Below are 26,205 nucleotides of genomic sequence, written 5' to 3'. Positions count from 1 at the left end.
TTAAATAAATACCCTTTCTCATACAGTTCTGTATACAATAAAAACTTTATCTTATGCATTCTGTCCTGTGGAATGGAGCTAGCTGAGCTCAATATGATAGCACACAATATTACTACAGAGGTCAAGCTGTGGCATTGATGAGCAGTGTCATAAAAGCAGGGTGATCGAAGCAGGAGTTTTGCATGTTATCACTTACAGTATTATTTTGCTGCTGTGCATTTACTTTCATCCTGGCTGCAAAAAATGTAACTGTTTGTAAGGAATTTCTGACTACATCTAACTGCACCAAGGTATGCTGCTGAATTTCACAGGGCTCACAAATATGGTGGAAAATCTGTGTGCACTCTAATTTTTCACCACCTAAGCTCACACTGAACCAAAAATGCAACTATTAATCTCTTTTAATGGTTCATATGTCTGCTATACATTTAAATATTTTACTAGACAGATTTCATTTCAGGGGAGGTCTGACTACCCGTACAATTCTGTATCACACCCTCCATGAAGGAAAGCTGCAATATTACAATCCTCAAGATTTCAGGAGGTCTCAGTGGTGAAGGAGCCCAAGGAAGGGAACCCTCATTTGACTCCTGGTGGAGCGATGATGATGATGATGATGATGATGATGATGATGATGATGGTGAGTAGAGGGACACTACAACTGCATCCCTGACTCCAGCTCAGGTGCCCTGGCACCACAATTATGAACTCCATTACTCCTCAGTCAGGTGGTATCACTCCAAGTAAATGAAGCAATGATGTGAAGGACTGTTTGATGGGGCCTGCAGTAAATGTGTCTTCAGGCCTGAAGGTGAAGACATCAGGACCTGGATTTAGGTTTCACCCTTCTCCTGCTTGATGAATAGCACCAGCATCGTTGTTCCCCTCCTGGAGGATAAAGTCTAGCTGTCTGACTTAGTGTGGTATTTGCTGCACCTTCCACATCCTCATGGAAATACCAGGTCTGCATTCCTGAGCTCTCCTTCCTGCCCCCTCAATAACCTTTGTACGCAGGTGGGTTTTTACATGATATTTAATTTATCATTTGAACAAAAGACAAACTTAAATTCAAAGTAAATGTTAAACACACAAAAGTACTGAAGTTAGGGAGCAAATTCCCTGCTGACATAGTTTTGCTAAGGATTGATCTAAATGTTATTGCTACAAGTGGGAAATTCTGGATATATTTCCCCAAGAGCAGCAAAAGCCCCATGAGAACCTACTGAGAAGCTCCCAATGCTTCCAACTCACTGAGGTCCTGCTGGAAATGTAACTCACCTCTTATTAGATTCTCCTTATAAACAAAGAGATTAATTTCCCTCCTGTTTTTGTAGTAAAAACTTTCCCTATTAGCCACAGAGTAATGTGATGGTCATACTGACAAGTTTTGTCTTTCCAGGCTTGAGAAACAAGATATGCTTGTAAGACAGACATAGTAGATACCACAGAGAGGCATGCCTTTGAGCCGTAAGGTGTCTCAAGCCTAAGTCTGTGAAATCAACCACAAATTTTCCTCTAAAAGTAGAGTTTCAATGTGAGAAAGGTTTGTCTCTGAAGCAGTGACCCTTATGAAGAGTAAAATATCAGGAGGTTGAAGATATGACTGGAAGAAAGCTAAAATATTTATTTAAGTTACGATGGAGGAACTATATTTGCATAATTTAAATTTTAGGGGGGGTTTTACTGCATAAATAAAATGTAGAAAAATAGGGGGAAATAGCAAGCAGGATATTTTGAAAATTACATCTCTTTTGCAGCGTATACCTGCCAAGGTGTCCTGCTGAATTTCAGAGGGCTCACAAACATGGTGAGCTATATAGAGAGTAAAGCAGCTGAAATCAAGAGGTGATTTGAAGTGGTCAGCATTCATGACCTCAGAAATGTTTATTTTTTGATTGATCAATATGCATTCTAGAATACACTTATTTGTCAAACCAACATGCCAAAAGAGACATGTGATGTCACATGCCTTTATAAAGGAGAAACCCGTCACATTCACCTTTACTTTATCCCCATCATGAGGGGCTTGATATTTGCCCTAGTTTTAACCCTGGTGGGTAAGTATCTAACTTACCTGCTTTGATTATTCCAAAATTGTATATTCAGAAAAGGTTTCAGAATCTAAATGTAGTTCACTCACAGACATGAACTTTAACATGTTGTAGGAAAAAAAAAAGATTACTTCTTTTGTTGTTTAAAGCAAAAAAAGGCATTTGGCTGGTGCTGAAATAGAAGGTTAATTAGAAAGGGTTATGTTATATGTGCAAGATGAGATACAGCCTTTTATACTACAATACATTAACATTTGGAGGTTGCTTTTTTTATTATTTCATTCCTCTGTTTTTTCTTCTCTTTCAGGGAGCCAGCATCTTAATTACCGTAAGTAATTTTTCTATCAACTAATATAATTATAATGAGTGAAATTAAAAATAGAATCAGAAAAGTGTATCAGTGTTTAATATAGCTTTACAACAGCTAATTTTGTTCAGGTGTAGTGCAAACGTGAGCAATTTTTTTGTTGCATTCTAATGCAGGTACTTTAATACGTACTGTACACTCTGTATAATATTTTATGGGAACCATTTCTTTGCAGAACCCGATTTCAGTGAAAACAAGGTTTATACATTTGATTATGAAACCACGCTTCTCAGTGGACTTCCAGAAAAAGGACTTGCAAGAGCTGGAATAAGAATAAAAAGTAAAGTGGAAATTAGTGGTATTGGGCCAAAACTTTGTCTTATTAGGGTAAGAAAATGTATTCAATTTGAAAGGTAAAATTCTCATCATACTTAGCTTCTTTTTTAAGCTTTTGTGAAGTAATTAGGTTTCATCATGTGTTGTGCTTACTCAGGGATAATGTAACTAACACTGTTATTTTTTTTATACAGTGCCCTAAATTCTATTTGCACTTTGCAAGGTAATTCTCAGTTCAAGCCAGCCTTGGGCTTGAAGGATTTCTTCTGCTTTGTGGTCAGGGAGACAATGGAATGTAATTTGAAATGCACAATAATTTATTGCTGGATCAATCCAATTGTTTCAAACTGTACAACCTAGAATTATTTAATCAACTGATTGCATAACCAGCAGACCACAGGCAATAAAACATGCAACAGTAGTTGCATGTGATTCAATATTTAGCATAATTAATGTTATCCTTCTTTTTTCTGAAGGGTCCTGAGTGACATTCTTTGTCATCCTCAATTGTATATTTTTACTGCTTGCTGAGTAATTACTGAGGATTTTGATTATGTGAAATACACTTTTGCCTTTAATAGAAGCCTATATCCACTTATAATGAGTGTAAAGAAATGCACACCTCAGTTGCTTTACACAAACTCCACTTAGTCTTCTGTATATGGGGAAGAAAAATTATTTTTAAAAGTTTTAATTTGCCATATTGAACACTTTAGATTAAAGAGACTAGTGACTGTCTGATATATGCTTGTAAATGTTGTAAGCCCCTTCCCGCCTGAATTACCCTGCTCTTACTAGGTATTCTTCTAAGTTCAAATTATAATAGATCTAGATGGGAAATATTGCTTTTCCGTGACATTTGTAAGGGGATGGATTTCAAAACAAAAAAGACAAGGAAATAAGGGTCACACATCTGCAGTGGTGAGTAGAAAGCTTCCCTGCCAGAAAAGAGGCAGAAGCAGATCCTTATCCCAGATCCTCCTTCATTCCTGCCTAAACTGCTCTTGGTGTGCCAGGGTGAGTCTTCACCAAAATTGACTCCTGTTCTCTAAAACTTTCTTACATAGTTTTACTGGTGTTACTGCATTTGTGAAAAGTTTCCATTTCAGAAACAATTTCAGGCAAGAAAAGGAGAAAAGGGGAAAAAAACATAACTTTTTGGGCAAGTTCTAAGCTAAAGGTAATAGTACGTTTATTCCCTTCTTCTCTGGAAAAAGTTTATTTTGCTGCTGTTATATTTAAATTAGACAGTTTCGAGGGATGGTTCAGGGAATTAAACTTTCATCTGCAGCCTCCTAGTTCACATTCAGCCCAAACAAAAAGCTGTGTTCCCTAGGCAGTTTCCAGCTGACAATTTTTTCATCACAAACCTACAAGTAAGAATTGCCAGCTGTGTTCAAAACCAAGCAGACAGCCTAAGTCCTGCCTGGGCCCCAAGGGCTGAGGAAAACTACCTTGCCCTGACCCTGCAGAGCAGTCCCAAACCTGCCTGTGTGCAATATGCCAGAAGCATGTCCAAGAGGCAGCATGAGGGATTTACTCTCTAACAGCCTCCCCTGTAAGCTTCAGTTGCTGGGGTTGGCAGTAATCTCCACCAACAATAACAAAAATAAATATGAAAGTGCAGTCTCCTGTGATTTGCTGTATGAGGGTTTAGTTTGTGTGGCTTTTTGAGAAATTAATCCGTGTCTTGCTCCACATCGCCAGCCTGAGGTGTCAGAGAAAAGTCTCTTTAAATTGTCAAAATATATAGAAGCGAAGGGTCCTCTGAGAAACCAAACTAAACATGCCCATTCCCATGGGGCAGGAATTATTCAAGTTATGCATAGTTTAGCACAAACTTTCTACTTGTTTGGATGTGCCTCAGGTTGAGGCTGGAGCATGAAGTGCAGAGTGGGGCTGGAGCCAATGTCTCAGCCTTTGGTTCCACAGCAAAACATGCAGGGAAGGACAATTTCTTTAATCTGCTGTCCACTGCTCAAACTAATTCTGCATGTCTGGCCTAGAGGCCATGTGTTTATTAGTTTCAGATTGCTGCCTGTGCTCTGTGACCTCAGTGAGGGAAATGACAGAGTTCACAACAGGAGTTAATGATGCTTTATGCAACATTAACTTTCTCCTGCAATTTCCTGCAGATCTTCCATGCTACTTTCGGGTAGCAACCTGCTTCATGTGGCTCTTCTCTGGCTCATTTCTTTGCACAAGTCAACCTTTGGCAATATAGATTGTCTATGAAACAGAACAGAGTGCAGTGGCTGTGGAAATATGAGCCATTTGCAGTGCTCTCTTTCCTTTTATATACGGAAATATGTGTATCGACGCTAGTAATGCTAAATGTCAGCTTCTAAGTTTACCCTTTGAAGAGGCTTCATATTATTTAAAAGTACATTTTTGATGTGATTAAAGCTCTAGATGCATATGTGTATTGAAAAAAGTTAACTGAGGGGGGAAAAAAAAACTTAAGTAGGTATATTTTATTCCCCTTTTGTTGCAGATCCACTCGATCGAAGCCGCAGAGTACAATGGGGTCTGGCCCACGAGCTCGTTCTCTCGGTCACTGAAACTCACCCAGGTCCTGACTGGGCAGCTCAGTACCCCCATCAAGTTTGAGTACAGCAGTGGCCACGTTGGAAGCATCATGGCTCCTGATTCTGTCTCGGATGATGGTCTGAACATCTACAGAGGGATTATGAATGTGCTGGAGCTGAGCATAAAGAAGGTGCAGCATTCATACAGTTTACAGGAGGTGAGTTTTGGGTTTGGCCACTGTGGTGCCTTTGTAAATAAATAAACTTTCACTTCAGAGCCTTCTGCATTTTCTGAATTCATTCTGGACATAAACTTCACTTCTAAAAAAGACCTAAGTTTAGGAAATCATGATTAAGTTTCACATGGGACAACATTTGGTGGAGATGTACTTAAACAGGACAACAGAAGAGCATATTTTTAACCTGGTTGATGAATATATTTTAGAAAATATATTTGCAGAATTAAACCCTTAGAAAATCTAGCTTGTGATTCCAGAGAAAGTAAACTGTGAAAGATGAAGCCTACATAAAATGTGAATGCTGTATAAAACAAGCTTAAAAATACAGTTTAATATTTAAGTCAAAATAACAGTAATTTGACTTTTTCTACCAATCATATATACTTTATTCTCTTCTAGCTCCTCTTTTAGGAAGAAAACAGTATATATGTCATAACACTACTGTAACAGCTTTGACAGTTGCAGCTGATGCTCTGTTGGAATTTCCAGTTTTTCAGGTTTTAATATATTAGTCAAGGTCAATCATCTGATATTACTATTCACCGCAGAAATTGCAATGTTTTTAGTTTTTTGTGAAACCATATTTACATTGATTAGACTACATTCAATTCAGAGATCAGCAAAAACCTTGAAATTATTATACTTTCATGTTATTTTTATTGAAACTATAAACCAGAGTATAATTTTTTTTAAATTTATTTTTATGTAAGTAGAGTTGTTTTTGGGAAAGGAGCTAGATGATTTATTTTTTTTCATGCTGTTTGCTGCACATAAAAATCTGGGTGGTGTTTTTAGATATTCTGCAGCGCTATTTTCTCATATCTACTTTCACATCTTAATTCTTTCTAATTCAGTTAGCAATATGTTCTGCTCTCACTGCTAGGTGATAGATGTGACTTCACCTCCTAGAATAATTTCCATGTTTTCTTTGCTTTTCTCAGACAGCAACTGATTAATGAGCTTTGGCACCCTTGCTTGACAATCTTGACTCACTCTGCAAAGGAGGATAAACATTATTAGTCCCAAAATCTGAGCTGCAGAGAGGTTTAAAGGACTAACCTGGGAAAGTGTACATCCCATCCTGCGGGTTTAGGGTGTCTGAGCTAGCCATAAACTGCACATAGCCAAAGTTCAGCTAGGCAGGAATCTTCTTCATCTTGCTGAACTCTCTGGGCAGGACATTCCCAATTAAAGTCTGGATGTCTCTACCATGCCCAGTGCACAGTCCCACACCTGTATTTGTGGAGTACAAGACTTCCAGAAAGCTTGGGCAATTCATGTTTCTAGCCTTTACCAAAGACACAGTCTGGGAATTCTGTTAAGCTGAAGATGAAGTGGGTATGTCTTGCTTCCTAAACATCACATGACCATTTCACTGCTCTTACATAGCCCAGAGCTGGTCTCTGCACCAGCTGTGCTATAAAGAACAATAATAAAAAATAACTGGAAAATAACTCTTCCTCCTAAAATGCAATCAAGCATTTTGACTCTACAAAAATCTCACTGACCATGGAGACTTAAAAGCTCTTATAAATGAATATGTTCAAAATATTATTGAAGAGCTCAGCTAAAACTGTGAACTCAAGAAGACCCACAATCAAAACTGTTATACTGAAGTTCTTTTTAATTATTGCTAGTCATATTGTGACAAATCACCTGATATTGCAAGGCCTGTTCTATAGGCATTTGTAAAAGCGAGTTTTGGGGCCAGAATGGCATCTCCAACCTTGAAATATTTTGCTGTTAAGATTTCATTCTGACAGATCAAATTCCTTTGACACCTTATTAATATTCCTCAAATCTTATTTCATAATCAACAGCTCTAACTAAAAATTGTTACTCCCCTTTCCTGAGGCTCCAAGTGAAACTTGGGGGAGATTTAGTTCTCTCGGTGTAACTCTGATTTGTAACACAGACACATGCAAAGGAGGTGAAAGTAATGATCATCATGATTTTGCTTCTGAAGAGTATAAGAAAAGTAAAGCATTTATTCTCATTAGTAATTTTGAAAATGCAGAATTAAACAGGAAATTTCACATGGTGAAGTGAAGCTTTGAATAATAGTGAACTCTGATCCTGTTGTCATTTTTTTCCAGCCTGGGATTGGAGGTATTTGTAACACAACATATACAATTCAGGAAAACAAGAAAGCAAACCTAGTCTATGTGGCCAAATCCAAGGACCTAAACAGCTGTGAAGAGAAAGTTCAATTTGTCACAGGTTCAGCGTACACTCATCCATGCAAGACCTGCCAGCAGGTAAATCAGAGTGGTATTATGTTGTATGTGTTTTATATTCTTATGCAGAACACCATTTGATATACACACAATCTCTTCATTGGAAATACTGAAAACAAGTGAAGAATCAGATCTCTGTATCCAGTTGTCAATATTTTCTTTCTGTGTGAAAATGATCCCTCAGAGAAGCAGAGGTCTGAGCTGCACACTGTCATATACTGCATATACTTGAGCTAGCTCAAACTAGCTGGCTTGGAAACCATTAATTATCAGCATGAGTTAATTCACTCACTCTGTTGAGTAAAAAAAAATAGTCACGATATCCATTTTCTGCTACTCAAGACAGGTACTGCTGCATTTTATTGTAATCCTGTCTTTGAAATAAAAAAATTGTGTGGTTTATGCATCTGCTCTCCTCAGAAAATGTGTCTGCTTCTCAAGGGAATGGCCAATTACTAAGATTTGGGAAAAGGAAAAAGCAGCTAACACTTCTTAGCAGTAAAAATAATGGAGACAGGCAGCGTGCCTGACCTCTCCCATGGAAGTGAGTGCACAGAATTGACACTGATTGCTCTTATGGCCAATGAACAAAACAGCCCTGGAAAATAAATGTGTTGAAGTGGGTGATGCAATAGCCTCTAGTCACAGAATTTCAAAGCTCAATGACTTTTTATTTTCTTTGTTTCATTGCTTTTTTATATTATAAAGAGGAACAAGAACTCCCGTGCAACTGCTACTTACAATTACAAAATTAAATATGCACGTAGTGAAGCTGTGATTACACAAGCTGACGTCGAGGAAATCCACCAGTTTTCACCCTTCAATGAGATAACAGGAGGAAATGCTATTGTAGAAGCAAGGTACTGTGCATATTCTTTTAATTCAGCAACTCAGTAATCTGAGTGGAGGTCCATAAGTGAAATAAATCCTTTACTTCCACAGCCTATTGTTTGCCAGTATTTAATTACATAAAATCCCAAACAGCTCATAAAAACAACCTTCACTGTTAGTTGTAAATCTGAAACATGCACATCACTATCCAAATTTTGTTAGCTAAACTTGGCAGGACTTGACTATTTTATTTCTCAGGGATATTTGATTTATGCCATAAAAGCCAAAACAAATGTGATTCCATCTGAGAAACTGTGAACTAATATATTTGAAGTAAAATACTTTGAAAGACAGTTACTCAGGAAAGAGAGTTCCCTGGAAAATAATAATGCAGTAAGAGATCCTTGGAGACTAGTTCACAAGAAACCTAGATAGGACTTTGGATTCCTAAATACTATGGGCATGCAAATCTCCCATCAAAACTGTTTCTTGATAGGAAATTTGGTTTTATTGCAAAACAACTGGGCACAAGGCATGTTAAATGCATTTTCTTTTTCACAGCAAATTTTGTATATTTCTTAAAGAAATCTGGGGCAAAACAAGAATATGGTTGTCCATGAAATTGTGCCCCAAGCTCAGGCACTCAAATTTTCAGTATTTGAAATTTTTTTCATCTATCAAATTTATTGATTGAAAAAATTTTCAGTTACTTATTTAATTATGGACTCTGCAAATAGGAGCGCCCTACTGAAGGGGGAGGCTTTGCATAAATTTCACAGTGCATAAGGCATTCTTTGATCCCACTCTACAGCTGCTGTAATCTTCATTGCTCCATTAGCTTCTGCAAGGATCTATTGGTATAATACACAGTTTTGGAAACAGCTACAGCAGAAAGTTTGTGTCAGTAACTCACTGATTAACTTCATATATATAATAAAAAATGAAAGTGGCTTTACTATCTTATGCAATCAAGATGTAGGTAGACAAAACTTCAGTGCTTTTATGAAATTATAGGTTTTTATGAGTCAGCATTAGTCTGGAGACAATTGACTTATGATGATTCACACTCTCCTTCTGCAGCCTGAGGGGACTGTGTTCAGAAAGGTCTTTCTCAGCTCTCAGAAGGGTAGTACCTTTACTTTTCCCATTTTCTCTGCATTTTTATCATTACCCAGCTGAAGGGAACAAATATAAGATAGTTGGGAAGATGTGACTATCTCACTCAAGTCTTCAGAAGTTATTTCCATATTGTATTCTCTGTTAAAAAAAAAAAAATCTATCAAGGCCCTTTTGGAGCTGAGTTTTCAGACCTGCTCAGCGTGAGACTCTTGCAATGTCTTTCAAGGCCAAGAGAGCTTTTACTACTGTTTCACCATTTTAATCCTATCTTTAACATTCATTTGCTCTTCTCTTCAGAATACAGCATTTTCCCATCCACTCTAGGCAGATATATCTCTTCCCAAAAAAATGAAAATGGACATAATAGATTCATCATGATTTGAAAGGAGGAGTTAAATCTACCCAAGTGTATCTGATGTTATACTTTCTGACCCAAATGCCCTTTCAATAATATTGTATAAAATTTCAAGAGAGAAAAAAAATCTCTATTCTGTAGCAGTTTCTATTCAAATACCAGTGGCTTTTCTGTAAAGCAGTTATATGCTATTTTTCTGCAGCAGTTCTCTGCAATCCATATGGAAGGAGTGAATAGAAATGATACAGAAGATCATAGAGATTCCAAAATAAACACACCAATTTTCTACAGAGATTTTGAGAGACTCTGTAGCACAGCAATATTGCTTTTGGAATGTTTTCAGTTGTTCAGACAAATGTCTAACTTTATTATAGAGTCCTAAATGACCCATTTTTTACATAATTGGTAGGATAGGCTGCATCTCTTTAGCTGAAAATGTAAAAAGATAGCAAATATTTACAAAGACAGTCTCTCATTGGAATTATTCTTAATAACAAATGATGAAGGTTTGTTGCTTCTTAAAAAGTTTTCAAAAGGTTGAGCACTTCTCCAAAGACTAGTCCTGAATTTATGTGGCCCTTTTTGTTTGGTAAATCCAGTTTAAAACTTCATGAGAACCTTCTTTTTTAGTCTCCAGGACATTCAGCTTACCAAACAAAATGGGGAGGGAATTGTAATAGTTCAAGTAAAAAGATTGGAGCATTTCTTATTGTATCTAAAAACTTTCAATTCCATTCGAAGCTTCCAGGAGAAACACAGACACAAAACAGCTTTTATGAATTTCTTTAAGTGTTTAAATTAAATTATGATTTCTGAACAAGTTTCCCATCTGTGTTTTTCAACAGTCCGTAGTTTACTCCTTAAGATATAACATGTATTTCCTGTGATACTCTTCAGGCCACAGCTTCTCTCCTCCCTCTTCTTCAGTAAATCCTCAAGCCAGGTTATTCCCAAAGGAAGGCAAAGGCTGGCTCTGATCTGAGCCCTGCTGTGCAAGTGCACACCTTCTCAGAGCATGGTTCTGAGCAGCATGGCCAAGTGCATCTGTCTGTAAATATCTTTGCTCTCAATAACAAAAACTTTTAAGTTGCATTGCAAAATGGGGAAGCAAAATTACTGGGGTTGTTTTTTTAAGTTTGTACCCTGCATCTTGTGATGTTTTCTTCCTGGGATTCTCCATTCCAGGCAGAAACTTACTTTGACTGATGTGCAGAAGCAGAGGGCAGAGGTCCCACCAAAAGATTATCATAATCGTGGGTCTCTTCAGTATCAGTTTGGCAGTGAATTGCTTCAGCTTCCTGTCCACTTATTCAAAATACAAGATGTGGAAAGCCAGGTAAAGCCCAGCCACTGAGCAGATTCTTTGATGGAGATTCAAATCCATGCATATGGGAAAAAAAATGCATGCGAGCTTCCTGCACTTTCATCTTTCTACAGATAGAGGAAAGTCTGCAAGAATTAGTAGAGGCTACCTCTGACCAGCTTCCCAATGATGCACCAGCAAAAGCTCTCAAGCTTCTGCATCTCTTCCGTGCAGCAAACGAGGAGAATTACGAATCGGTGTGGAAGCAATTCTCCAACAGGCCAGCATACAGGTAATAAAGGTGGTGCTGCTTCTGCTGGAGACCGTCTGGAATGCCTGTGGTCAGAGGCAGACTTGGAAAATGCTGCTTGCCTTTCTCATTGCAGGCGCCACATTTTGGATATAATTCCTGCAGTGGCCAGTCACCGTGCACTCCGGTTCCTGCGGCACAAAATGGACAGGCAGGAGCTCACCAGCTGGGAAGTGACTCAAACAGTGCTTGTGGCTCTGCACTCCAGCACTCCAACTCGGGATGTGATGGAGGAAGCAACGGTAGGATGCCCTAAACACTCTCAAATCACTCTTTGCTGATTCTAGCATCTGTTGTATTTATTCCTTTGACAAGGTAGCAAAGGCTTTGAAAAGATAAAGGTTTTATATCCTCTAGTGCAGTTGAAAGGGCTTTATTTCCTGACTGTCTTAAGGGGAGGAGAATGCAAATCAAAAGGGCAAAAATGAGTCCTAAATGAAACAGGAAATAAAGACTAAAATAATCCTCAGGGACCAAGGTTATTGCTGCAAACAGTGGCTTCTAGTCTCTTTTTCCATATGTACCTTATACTTACATCAGATTACATCTCTGACTGTCTACAAAGACAAGGCAGCAAAAAATACATACTTGTTATATCCATGTATTTGTCCTCATTGACCTAGAAGGATGGGCATGAATTTGAGAAGATCTGTCAAAACTAAGTTATGTCAATGTGAAGGCCATGTAGGAGAAAGTCTAATTATTTTTGCAATTTTTTCTGTATACAGGCTTTAATCCCAGTCTCAGATGCAAGAACTTGCCTCTGCCTACCCTAGGTGGAGACAATGAATCTCAAACTAGAGTTTTACCCTCAGTGAAAGCCATGACAGCTCAGCTGTTATTGTGTGCTAGTGCTTTTCTTCCCACACAAGAAACCACTGGGCTGGTACTTCCTGTCAGCTCCAGAATGTACAAAAAAATTCTGATCTGCCCAAGAAGTGAGGTCCACTCACAACACATCTCAAATTCATTGTACCTATAGCTGAGGCAATCATAAAACATGATGGATGTTTCTTCAATAATGTGCATTTTTCCGTTCCATAACTGGGTGATTTCTTCCCTTTGGATTATAGGCTATGCCAAATTTAAATCCGAAACACTGTAAAAGAAACAGATCTGCCTTCCAGATGTTGCTTGGAATTACTTTACAATTACACTGTCAAATACAGTACTATCCACAGATTAACTGAAAAATCCACCAAAAAAAAGTAAAATCAAAAGCCTGGGTTTGTCTTTCATTGGGCAGGAACATATTTTTCAATAATGTTTCTCTTCATTAATGGTAGTAACGACCAACTGCCTTGTCCCCAGGCAATTGTAAAGAAGCACTGCCCACGCTCCAGCTCTGTGCTTGGCAAGGTTTGTCACCTCAGCTACGCGTCGCTGTGCCACAAACAGTGCTCCTCCTCAGACTCCTGCTCCGAGTGTCTCCAGGTAACCACATGGTTATTTACCATTTAAAAGAAAAATTAAGCCTTGAGTTCTTTCTTTATTATTCAGAAAGCTGTATTTCGCTTCACTGCAGTGTTTCCTTTGGGGAAAGGAAGCCCAGTTGGTTAAATACAACATTTTTATCTTTAGATTAGCACACGAGAAAGAGTGAAAAGAAGAAGCAAACATTTCATAACACTTTCTGTCTGAGTATCTCTGAGAGTTTTATTGCCAATTATTAATGAAGTCCGGTGACATTGCTCAAAAATACTTTAAATATAGGTATTATGTATATTTATAAATTAACTAAGTGGCACAAAAGCCCAAGTTTTTGACAGAATTAATGTATCCCAGCCAGAAGCAGAGCCCAGTCATCAACATAGGCTACAAGGTTATTATAACAGCAGTAACACCCTCCCTGTTCTATACTGCTTTTAATCAGCAGGCCTCAAAACAATTTGAGTAGTCATTAAATAGCATTTTCCAGCTCTAAAAATTCAGGTCATGTTTTACAGGGGCCAACCACTCAGCCAGTAACACGGAGGGAAAGAGAAATGTGTGTTTAGTCTTTGGCACCTGTCAATCCACCACCCCCAGTGAGGGTGTTCCAAACACACTGTGCCTGACATGATGTTTTTCCTGCAGTACATGGGCATGGCCAACATTCCTACATACGTCTCCTGTGTTACAATTGCCACCAATGCTCTTGAGCTAATTAAATCTGAGAAGCCCTGTGTCAGAGAATGAAAATTCTTTCCCACAGCAAATAACTGTTTAGGCTTATTCAATGCATTTCAGACGTCCCTTCATTTGATTAGTAATATCAACTAGACTGTTTCTGCACCATCAAGGAATCTCAAATGTGTTATTTTAAAGTATAGAATCTGCATTGAAATTATTCTCTAACATCTCAGTTTCTTTTTTAGAGCCCTTTGTTATCATTTAAAACTGTTTTATACTAGGATTTAGTACTTTGCTCTTATTCAGCCTTCAGACAACTACTTCTAACCTAGCCGTAATGGAAGTGTGATCCAGTTGCTTACAATGAAGGCTGTAAAACGACCTGATTTTTTGGCAGTGATCTCATTTTCCATCTATTAATCCACAGTGAAAAGAGGCTGTCATAGCTAGTTAAGGACACCACCACTAGCCATATCTTCAGGAATTTTTTAAGGGTCTGACATTTTAACTGTATCTGTATTTTTGCACCTGTCTTCAACCCTGAGAGAGAGAGAGATGTTCAGGCAGCATTATTCCAGGTTCCAAACTTACCCTGAAAGGCAGTGGGCACTAGGATCTGGCTGTTATTTTTTCCTTTAAAATCTTACTTGATAACTTTAAGGTGTAGCTATGAAGGAGCTGTTCATTGCAGCTTTCTTGGCTATACTTGTTCTATGAATAAAATGTTCTATTCATGAAGGGAAAAAAGAATTTGAAAATATTTAAAATAGATGAATTGAACAAACTGAAATTATGCAAGTCAAACCCCAGAAAAGGCTGGTGGATGGAATATAGATAAGAGCTGGAATTGAACTCAACAGATTTGTTTTCATTTTTCAGCTTCTTCATAGCTTTGCAGGAGAGGCACTGAGCAAGTCTAGCACAGAAGAAATTTCCCTGGCTTTGAAAGCCCTAGGGAATATAGGACATCCAGCCAGCATCAAGCATATCAAGAAGTTTTTGCCAGGATATGCAGCTGGTGCCTCGGATTTGCCACTCAGGGTCCAGGCGACTGCAGTGATGGCCCTGAAAAACATAGGCCTAAAAGACCCCAAAACGGTAAGAAAACAAAGCTGCCTCCTTTGCCCTTGTGGCTTCCACTTACAAGGCTGCTAATGGATAATGGGTGATGAGAGAAAAACAGATTTTTTTTCAAAGATAATGTTAATTTTTTTAAAAAAATACTTAGCCATTCCTTGGTAGGCGTATCTTACTTCTTTTGACATTAACCTCCAGTATTACAGACTGCAAGAAAAAAATCCCATTAAAAGGATACATTCATTGTTGTTGAAGACAAATCAGTATTTCCATTGCAAACATTTCGTTTCCAAGGACATTAGACAGAAAACTAAATTATTGACCTAAATGTGTTTAGTACTACTTCACCTTTGGTATGTGAAAGAACCACAAAACAAGGTTTTCATAGAATTGACATTTAATGCTGAGTGTCACATCTAATCGTAATTCAAGACCAGATTTTATTGTAAATAGATACCAAGGGTTTGCATCCTAATTACAAATTTACAGACATTGTGCAGGTTTAAGTCATAAACAGAGCATTTACTAAATGTGACTTTTGTCCCTGACTGGGATAATTATTAGATCTCACATACAATGCCTACACCAGCATACTCTCATCTACTACAGAAATCACTTTACAATCCTTTTCACTTTGAAGCAATCTGCTTTTAAAAGGAAACCTTTTAAAGGTTTTCAAGATTTATTTCCTGATGTTGAAATTTCTTGTTTTATATAAGTAAATTCTTAATATAAAAATTAAAATAAAAGCTTTCATTAACTATTCACCTACTAATTGGCATCAGTGTTTCCTTTATACTCGTTTTTTGCATGTGCTTCCCAGTTTGAGTGCATATATTGATCCACAGGCAGTAGTGTGCCAGGGTATGCTTTTAACCAAAAGAATAAAGAAACAATTTAGTAGAGTGCAGGAGCTAGATGGGGAAATGCATGGGAGGGAGGGGAGAGAATTCCAAGAGTAGAAGTTAAAGTCTTTGCTGGGGAGAATAAAAGCCAATTTGGTGTTTGACAACAACACTGTCTCTGGTCACTTTTTACCCTGGATTTCCACTGGTACCCCAGACACTCAGTTTTGTTTTCTATGCATTTTCTTTGGAGAAAATTGATCTGGAGCAAGTTAATGATTGTGGCTACTTTTTTTCATTGTTCAAAGAACAATTTAATGCCTGGTTTGCAGCTATACACTCCCATATTTGGATTAAACATTTAATTAATGGCCTTTTTTATTGTTTAGTTTGAAAAGCCTCATTTAGGCCTACTGCCTATCTTTGTCACCACCTCTACATTGGCATTTGATAATCAACATATTCAAATTAATAAAACCAGTCAGGATTTTCCCAAAGTTTGCTGAAGTTCCCTGGGTCATTTTTCATTACAGCTCATGGATGAGCACTCTCCCAGGCAGGACAGGGCTGCGCAGAAATTTTGCCAGAACATTGGCACATCATTCACATCCATTTTAAATTTAGGGCCAAAGGCTCCTGTGCTCCCTTGGAAATTGCAGAAGTTCCAGTATGAAATTTGCCTTAGTAGTGAATATTGCTGAGGGCAAGCACATCAGCCACCAGTACTACTAAGGAAATTATGTTTATTGTGTTAATTTTTTGTTTAAGCTGCCTATATGGAATAGAAATTTCTGGTAATAAAATGGGTTTTATTTGTTTCCCTTTTATTCTATTATTTAGCAGAAAGTATCCCAGAAGATCACATTATCAGAAATAAGTTGTACCTTTATGCATAGGGATAAGTGATCATTGAAATCACTTCTCAGGTATGTAAGGGATTCATGAAATCTCTTTTACCTAGAGTGGGATAGCTCAAAAAGGGATAAAAGACTTGTGTAGAAGTTGTCCAGTGAAGTTCCCTGGCTTTCATTGTGTAGGAAGTCAGCATTACCATAATGCCCCTTCCGGTCCTCAGAAGCAGAGGTGCCATAATAATTAAATAATCTAAACTTTTTACTGTGCTAGTGATGAAACGGATCATTCACTGGTGTTGGGTGGTAATTAGCAAAATGTTCAAACATCCAATAAAACTGAATATATCTATTATTTTCCAGGTCCAGGCTATTACCCTTGAGATTTTCTTGAATCAAAAAATTCATCCTCGAATCCGAATGTTAGCTGCAGTGGTTTTGCTTGAAACCAAGCCAGGTGTTCCAATTGTGATGACATTAGCTGATGCTGTGCTGAAGGAACCCAGCATGCAAGTGGCAAGTTTCATCTACTCTCACTTGAGGGCCCTGGGTAGAAGCACAGCTCCAGATCTTCAAGTAATGTAAGGGAGATTCCTTTCCTAGAAGAAACACTTGCTGCAAGCTGATTGAAATGTTAATGTGGTCATTGAACTTTTTCAGGGCTTCTGCCTGCAGAATGGCTGTCAGAGCACTGAGTCCCAAATTTGACAGATCTGGATATCAATTCAGCAAGGTCTTCCGCTTTAGTATCTTTAAAGGTAAGATGCAGAAGATTTTGTAGAGAAGTATATACTGGTGAATATGTGGGAAAAAATTGTACTGTACAAGGGCCCAATTCTCCTAGCCAGCTGTTAGGCTGCATGTTGTTCCTCTGTATTTTCCTATCTTCAGTGAAAAAAACATAAGAATCTCAGACTCTCCATTTGAAGAGTGTTTAGGTCCCTGTGTGTTTTGCATTGTACACTGGCAGCATGAAATTACCAGAGGGCTTGTGGGGCTCTAACCCTCCGTTTTCATTAGTCAGGGAGGCACATGCTCCTGTATTAAATGCCATATTCTCAGTGGTGCTTAACAATTTCCTACCATTGTTCAGCACCAAATAAACAGAAGGGACCTAAATTACGGCTGAAGTGGATTAATTTCTACCAGTGTCGAACACCTACAACTCCTGCTGCATTAAAATGTGGTGCTAAATACTGTTCACCCCAACAACTGTGCCCAGAGAAACAGAAAGCTCTGAAAACATTTAGACGTGACAATTCATTGCACTTATTAGCAGCTATTTCAGGTTTATTGTCTAAAGATTTTTCTTGCATATTCCTACCAGGATTCTTTACTAGAATGAGCAGATCCATGTATGGTACCTGGAGACTGGCCAGTTACATCAGAGTTGCACATAAAAATGTAGTTAAAGCAGGGAAGGACCAGATTAGAGACAGGTTCTTGCTGGACCACATTGTAGCTTTTGCTATTTTCCATGTATGTTATTTTTCTCAGTAGGTTTTTTAAAGCAACTCCCCTATGTAAAAGACTGTGACAGCCTCAGTGATTTGGCACACATAGCTGGCAGACTAGGGAGATTAAGGAAACTGTGTTTGGAGCTACATACATGCTGTTTATCTATCAGGAACTGGATGTTTTTAGCACTTTTGAGGGACTGTTGAAAATCATATTATTGTCTTGCCCCAGTTTCATGGATTTTACAGGACCATTTAATTTGCTCTATAATAGAAATAAATATAATACATGCTGCAAGAATCACAGTAATATACTATACATGTGCTTGCTGCCTCAGTGATGGAGACAGCAAGTGCCCAAAGAAACAGTCACTATTATACACCATGTGAAGTTTTTTACTACTCATTCAGGGATAGATACATTTTCTGTTAATACGAAGATGTGTGTTTCTTGGTTTAGGCACTTATTTTGTCTTCTAATTTTTGCTTTTAAAATTACGCCATCCAAATTTTCACACAGTTAGAAAGAAAGGTGCAATATGTATGAGGGATACCAGCAGGAGCTATGTAAAATGGAATACTTTATTTTGGCTGTTGCCTGGAAATGCAGTACATCAGGAAATTGCTGTTACTTCCTGGTGAAGACCACTGTCAGTAATTTGGCCACCAATTATGGATAGATAGGTCCTCATGCTGAAGAATAAAAACAAGACCTTTTTCTCACACATGTTAATCTTAAACTTGTACAAATCAGCTAAATTAAGTCAATCTCCTACTACACTAGTATGGGAAGAGGATCCATCCTCCAGGTTTCTAATTTGATTTGTCTCCACTAGCCACAGGTAAAATGTGTTTCTGTGAGTCCATTCTGGAGGAGTTACCATAGTGACGGCTGTAATGCAGTACCTATTTCCTTGATAAAAAAAAAATCTGCCCTCTGCATCACAGATCTTTGTGACACTAGAGGCTGAATTTTTAATGACAGGCAATAATGTCAGCTGAATCTATCTCTAGTTTGGAAATTTTCACACATGGCCACCACAAATAATGCTTCATGCTCTACTCATTGCTACTGAAATCCAAAGGGTGACTCAGGTTCTGCTCAATGTGAGGACTGTGAGAATCTGACTCTCAATATGCACAGATTCATATAATTAAATGTGTACTACTGTTTATGTGTAGCAAAGACTGATTTCTTTGCTCACTAAGTTTTCTTTCCCTCATCTTTGGGGCAAGGCATTTAATCAGATATATGCATGTGTCATCAAACTCACAGTGAAATGGCAAGTATATTCTTGGAGCATTAGCAATATGTAATGCCTGAGGTATGGAAAATATTGTTGCTCTCTGCAAGCCATTGAATTCTATATAATCCTTTATTAATATATAAGCAATACTTATTAAGTATCAGGAAGTACCATGGACTTTTTAACTAACAGGTTTTGGGGTAAGAACATAAAAGATAGCTTTAACAAATTCACTTAAAGCACTGTGCCTCAGTTTTAGTGTCCTGTTCATGAAACACCTGGCATTGCTCTGGCTAAACTCATTCAGAGAAAAACTAGTCATCACATTTCCAAGTTTCCTGTCAACTCATTAGTAATGTCCCAGTTTGGCACCACTTTGCTGGGTTTTTTTATAGGATCACCATTATTATCTACTGAATGTTCTCCACTTATTCGTCTGACAAATGTGGGGTGTCATAAATACCTGTGCCCCGACTGAAGGAGTTGTTTCTCAATCTTGTATGTTGCAGGTACATAGTCCCCAGCACTTTGGATAGCACAGTAGATTCAGACAGCAAAACAATAAAGGAAATGTGGTAAAATTACAGTTCATACATACTTCCTTATCCTCCAAATGTTTTAGGAACAGGAGAGGAGGGCTAGAAGGATGCACAATAAGGATGCCTAGATATCCTGCCAGCCTTGCTCCTCTTGAAACCCAGGGAAACTTAAAAAAGCAGTGAGATTACTCTAAATCATATAACAAGACAGGATATAACTCTGCCAAGACCAGGAAGAATTCCTGACTCTGCTCTGCACTGATTATCTGCATCTAAGAACTTTATAGATAATAAATCTAAGTAGAGAAATAAATAGAAACAAATTGTTTGCTCAAAGTTTACTCAATAGTTAACAATAATTTAACAATTGGTGTATTCACTGTAGGGGTTACAGCATTATGAACTAGTATTAAATAGTCTTTGAGTCTTTTGAGAGACAATCCTATAGCTCACCATCTGTCCTTATAGGACATCTGTATCACTTTTTCCCTGAAGTATTAGCAAAGGAGGGCAAATCTGTTTTCATTTCTCATCTCCTTTGTCCAGGTGCCCTGAATGATGTCTTGTAAAAGCATTTCATAAGTTGATTTTACAACTTATTAAATGCTTTTACAAGATGTAAATGGTATGGACAGGCATATTTTCCATACTTGGAGAAGCTCAAGAGTTGGGCCCATAGGAATCTCAGGAGGTTTAACAAGATCAAGCACAAGATGCTGCATGTGGGTTGGAGCAATATCAATCCAGGTTGGGGAATGAACAGATCAAAAGAAGCCCTGCCAGGGCGGACCCAGGGTGTTGGAGAAGGAGAGCCTAGACATGAACCAGCCATGTGCACTTGTGGCCCAAAAAGCAAATCATGTCCTGGCCTGCAGCAAAAGAAGCCTGATCAGCAGGACAAGGGGGAAATTCTGCACCTCTCTGTTCTTGTGAGACCCCACCTGCAGTACTACATCCAGCTCTGGGGCCCACAGCACAGGAAAGGCATGGACCTGCTCCAGCAAGTCTTAAGGAGAATTATATTTGATATTACAAAGAAATTCTTTGCTATGAGCTTGATGAGACACTGGCACAGCTTGCCCAGAGAAATTGTGGATGCCCCAATTCTGGAAGTATTCAAGGCCAGGTTAGATGCAGATTTGAGCAAACTGGTCTACTGGAGGGTGCCTGTGCCCATGGCAGGAGGTTGAAACTGGATAATCCTTGAGGTCTGTTTCAACCCAAACCATATTATGATTCTATGATATAGCAGAAGCAACTGGAAAAATGGCATAACCACCATGCAATGATCAATGAGCTTGTAGCTCTGCCTATTATTAGTTAAAAAAAAAAAAAAAAAAAAAAAAAAAAAAAAAAAAAAAAAAAACCAGAATATTGTGTTTATAACTGTTTTAGAACACCAGTTTTATAACTGAGTTTTCTGGCCTTGCTCATATGATGCTGATTATTAAAATAGTAAGTAGATACAATCTGCACTAAGAATCTAAGAACTAACTGTGCTGTGTCTTACTGCCTATTTCTCTGCAGATTTCCTTATGAGTGGGCTGGCAGCTAAATATTTGTTATTGAATAATGCGGGTAGCTTAATTCCAGCTATGGCAGTGTCCCAGCTACGGACACATTTCCTTGGAAGAGTGGCTGATCCCTTGGAGGTAATTGGGTCTACCCACAGTTTATCCTCTGATCCCTTCTTACAACCAACATCTGCTGGCATCTGCACTTTACTTCTTCCCACAGGTTGGAATAACTGTTGAAGGACTACAGGAGATGTTTGCTAAAGGTTACTCTTCTGACAGGGACTGGGAGGCTGAGTACGACTTTAAGAAAATCCTGAAAACGGTAAATTCTGAGGGAAAAGAAAATCTCTGATATTGCTTTCTCAAATGTTATGAAGAATCAGGCTTTTTTTCATCTTCTCACACAGCTCTCTGACTGGAAGGCATTCTCCAGTGACAAACCTTTTGCATCAGGCTACTTGAAGATGTTTGGCCAAGAGCTGTTTTTTGGTGGACTTGATAAAAACGCCATCCAAAATGCACTGCAGGTATCATTTTTAAAGCACCACTACCCAAGTATCAAAAGCTCTAAAATACTGTTTCTTTCATGCATTCTCTCCCTTTTATAAATTCATGATTGGGTTTTTTGTTTCTAGTATTAATCAAGGCAAATAAGGTCAAGCTTTGATCAGGATTATTTATAATCATTGCTGGCAGAATTTCCCTTGAGGCATAGTTAATGACACGGATCATGATATTCAAGTTCTGCTTATTTAGACATGTTGAACTCTGTAATTGCAGGCATGGTATGGATCTGATGAAAAAATCCCTTCAATAAGGAGAATAATCAGTAGCCTTCAAAGTGGTGTAGGGAAGCAATGGACCAAAGCTCTCCTGTCCTCTGAGATCCGCCGCATTGTGCCCACCTGCACTGGCTTCCCAACAGAGGCCAGCTTCTATTACTCTTCTGTCACAAAAGTGGCAGGAAATGGTAATGTCTCATTGCTTTAGTAATACAAACAGTCTTGCAAGGACTGGAGGGCATTTTTAACCCTTTATTTGCTTTCTTTGTAATAGCTCAAGCCCAGATTACACCTTCTCCCAAGTCTGATTTCAGATTGACTGAGTTACTAAATGCTAATATTAGGCTGAGATCCAAAATGAGTCTAAGGTAAGTATTTAGTATAAAATAAAAGAATTATATTTTCAAGTGGCAGAGGCCATAAATATTCAGCAGCTGTTTGCTGCATGAGCATAATTATACCCTCATTCTACCTTTTCAGCATGGCCAAGGAGATGACCTTTGTAATGGGAATCAACACACACACAGTCCAGGCAGGGCTGGAAGCACGCACCAAAATGAATGCTCATGTACCTGTGAATGTTGTTGCCACTATCCAGATGAGGGAAAAAAATATCAGAATTGAAATTCCACCATGTAAAGATGAGACTAACCTAATTAGCATAAGGTAAGACATAGCACTTAGGATCTTCCTATGTAGCAAGGGAGAATCTCCTAAATAAACCCAAATGCATTTAAGAATTTTATCTTTGACTTATAGCTTGGATAAGTGCTCGTGATTGGTACAGCTTATCTTTATTTTAAATGAAGTGATATGCACTAAAGCTTTGCTTGAAAGTATGTGTTACTTTCTGTGGTCTTCACCTGAAAATCCTCCTTAGGACTATATCTCAGTTGCTGAGATCCATAAGCTATCTGAAACACAAACGACATAAAATTTCTATCTTGATACAAAAATTTGAACTGGAAATGCTGGGTAAGATATAAGCCAGCTGAATCCTATCAGTTAGAACAGTTAACCCATCTATATTTACATTAAATGCCTTGAAGCATAGAGAGTTTGGTGTTTCTTATGTTTTTACCTCGTTCCCCTGTGGCTGCCATTTGGTTTTCTTACCTGTTAGGTCTCCTTGATTTATTATCAGTGCATGCAATTACAATACACTCTGGAAAACTGTTGTAGCCAGATGCCAAACAAATGAAAACAGATGGAAATACAAATGCAGAGAGCAGGAGGAAACAGAAAGAATATGTCCAAGGAATCAAAGCAGTAGACCAAACTTAGAAAACCTTCACACGCACACACATGAAAAAACCCTGAGAAAGAGAAGCTGAAAATTCATCACAAAGGAAAAAGCTTCGCTGACAACAGAAATCGGTGATTACACAAACCACTGAAATGTTAACAAGTTTCTGCTCTAGGAATACAGCCGTAACAAAAGAGCTCAGTTGCTTGATCCAGCTGCAATTAGCATTCATGGCTGCTGGCCCAGAGACACTCTGCAGGTCTCCTCAATTTAGCCACCAGTTAGGCTAATCATTATTTTCCCTTGTCCTTCAATAGTCACAGACCATTTGACATGCATTTGACATCTCATCCTCCTCCCTGAGACAATTCCTCCACTCCTTCAAGTGTGATTGTAATAAGGTTCTCTCCATGGTAGGAAGGGTCTCAGCATTTCAAAGATGAAAAGTTAGCTGCATAGTTTTTTGGTTCAGTTTCTTATGGAGGGCAGGACAGTCTGCTCCTAAGGTCGTCAGGGACAGCAACAACTCTCACTAGTTCCCACTGTTAGAGAGGATGAGGCAGATATTAATGAGCTCAATAAGCACGCTGAACTGAAAATATTGAATACTGATAGGGAATTTAGAGCCTCAAGCAGAGAGAAATATTAGCAGAAGGATCCTCCCTGCAAATAAATAATAAATATTCTCCTCCTTTGACTTAAGGGGAGATCAAATGAGACACAAAAAGGGTTAAATGCATTGCCATAAAGCAGAAAGCAAGTCAGTATAAAAAACAAAGTATTACAGCAGAGAAGCCCATGAGTTCCAGCACAGGCCCTGCTCTAGACCCTGCAGCATTCCCATTTATAAAGCGAAGTAGTCACTTGGAAATAGCTCCATAATGCCAAGTATATGAGAAAGCTAATACTCACTAGATGACTTCTAGGACCATCAATTTCTCTCCAAAAAGCATTCTCATTCACTGTTACAAAACAAATGTCCAGTGGAAACCACGCAGAGCAATGAAACAGCAATGAGTGCAAGCAAAGGCAAAGCAATAACTACAGAATGTAACACTGAACCACATCACTGAGGAGGTCAAAGACCAAGCAAAGTAAAATCTTAGAGCTACCAAGAGAAACAAGTAGGCATGGTAAAGAGAAAGGAGATAGATATAGATATAGCTAGCTATATCGACTGAGTTAAAATTTGTAGTTCAACACAGTCTTTTTCTTCCTTTTGCATAGATCTACCAAATAATAAAGATCCAATTGAAGTCAATATTTTAGAGATGTTGTGACACCTTCCCATGTTAGCTTTAAATTCCCATTCAAAGAAATAGTTTTAGAAAGTTATTGATCTTTCACGTGTTTGTAAGCTCTGTTAAAAATATTTTAGTAATGGGAATTGTCTTGATGGTCAGCAGGTTACCTTCTACAGACCCATGTCATTAAAGCTAGAGAGGATGTGATATTATTTTCTCCACCATCTCTCACATTCAGACACAGGAAGAAAATAGTTTTCAATAGCATTAAGTTCATTTATATCCTAGACACTGTAAAGGTTATAACCTGTCACAGCAGTGGGATTTTATATAAATTTTCAAGAGGCAAAGAGAAATTCGAGTAAGTAATCACAAGCTAAAAAAGAGGAAAAAAAAAAAAAAAGAAAAAAAAAAGAAAACTGGTGATAGAGAGGTTGCATTCCCAAGACAAATCAACATGTTACGGGCTCAACTCTCTCTATAGCAAAAATCAGAGCACAGTAATTAATCCTACTATGGAGAGAATATGTAGCATGTGTTTCAATTCAATCCTAACAAAACTTAATTAAAAAACAATAGTTATTTTTAAGGCTCTTTTAACATAATTATTTAGTATACTGCAGATGGCTACTTCAACATACTTTTAAACAAAATTTACAGTATGTAAAAATCAAATAAATTTCAGGGGAAATTAGAGCTCTGTGATTAAAGTATAAATATGGAGATCTGCCAGAGAATGCACTTTGCTAATATACCACAAATTCATAATGACAGCCTACTGAAGTATATACATAATCATGAATAGAGCTTGTATTACAAGGGGTTTTGCTTAATTTAGCTGTAGGACAAGCAGAAATTGCTTTATATAGGCATCTTCTTTAGAAGATGAGCCAGGTAATTAGAAAGCTCTTTGTCCAACATGACTACACCATATACAGAGAAAATGCAGAAGAGGCAGCATAGGCTGAGATCTTGTTGATGCAGCAAGTTGTGTTTGGGGGGCAGAAAAGGGAAACAGGTGGGGCTCCAAGTCTCTCTTTTTATAACACTTTTGCACCAAAGTTGGAAGGAAGATGCATAGGAAAGGCAGATTTTTTTTTCACCACATCAGAAAGAGAGCTAAAGATCTGGCTGGTTGATTGTTTCTCGTTTCTCATTTATTTACATGTGATGTCACACTGTGTTTTAAAACCTGGGAAAATAGTCTATTGTTGATTTTTTTTTGTTTCAAACAGACATTTGAGCTCTTCTGTCCCCATGTTAGGGATGTATGTAAGGCCACACTCTCTGAAACATCAGTGGGTCCAACATAGCTGAGTTGCTTGTCCCTTACCCCTGCAGTGAGTTTGGCTTATATTATAGCACAGCTTCTTCCCTCATCCAAAAAATGCACTAATACATATTGGAAAATCTCCTTTTTATTTTTTTTTCTCCCTTGTGTAGGATCAGAGAGAGCAGATTCTTTCATACCATAGCTTTAGGCCTTCTTTGTGACTGTTTTTTCTTGTTAAAGCACCAGAGCTGGCTCTTGTAGCCTATTTTTACTGTGCCGTGTGATTCTGCAGACATTGACATGTGTCACCTGTGATGCAGCTACATTTGTCGGCTCTCTGTGCTCAACAGGGAGGAATCGATCCTTCGCTTTCATTAGGTGGCAGGAGTAGACTATTGG

At 38.2% G+C, this 26,205-nt stretch overlaps 1 protein-coding gene across 1 annotated transcript in view; it reads left to right on the top strand.

The window, feature by feature from the left end:
* Positions 1–2,017: 2,017 nt before the first annotated feature.
* The window catches only part of LOC136364916 (vitellogenin-1-like), a 42,881-nt gene continuing 18,693 nt past the window's right edge, over positions 2,018–26,205 (top strand). Inside the window, exons 1-19 of the mRNA XM_066325083.1 lie at positions 2,018–2,057; positions 2,359–2,379; positions 2,594–2,745; positions 5,189–5,440; positions 7,558–7,719; positions 8,407–8,558; positions 11,189–11,339; positions 11,441–11,598; positions 11,693–11,858; positions 12,928–13,050; positions 14,608–14,826; positions 16,865–17,082; positions 17,162–17,259; positions 21,272–21,396; positions 21,482–21,583; positions 21,669–21,788; positions 22,042–22,231; positions 22,318–22,411; positions 22,524–22,709. Of these exons, the coding sequence (XP_066181180.1) occupies positions 2,018–2,057; positions 2,359–2,379; positions 2,594–2,745; positions 5,189–5,440; positions 7,558–7,719; positions 8,407–8,558; positions 11,189–11,339; positions 11,441–11,598; positions 11,693–11,858; positions 12,928–13,050; positions 14,608–14,826; positions 16,865–17,082; positions 17,162–17,259; positions 21,272–21,396; positions 21,482–21,583; positions 21,669–21,788; positions 22,042–22,231; positions 22,318–22,411; positions 22,524–22,709 (2,729 nt within the window). The remainder of the gene's footprint in view (positions 2,058–2,358; positions 2,380–2,593; positions 2,746–5,188; positions 5,441–7,557; positions 7,720–8,406; positions 8,559–11,188; positions 11,340–11,440; positions 11,599–11,692; positions 11,859–12,927; positions 13,051–14,607; positions 14,827–16,864; positions 17,083–17,161; positions 17,260–21,271; positions 21,397–21,481; positions 21,584–21,668; positions 21,789–22,041; positions 22,232–22,317; positions 22,412–22,523; positions 22,710–26,205) is intronic.

This window comes from Sylvia atricapilla, chromosome 9 (assembly GCF_009819655.1).
Source record: "Sylvia atricapilla isolate bSylAtr1 chromosome 9, bSylAtr1.pri, whole genome shotgun sequence".
Taxonomy (NCBI): domain Eukaryota; kingdom Metazoa; phylum Chordata; class Aves; order Passeriformes; family Sylviidae; genus Sylvia; species Sylvia atricapilla.
This window is presented reverse-complemented; position numbering and strand designations above follow the sequence as displayed.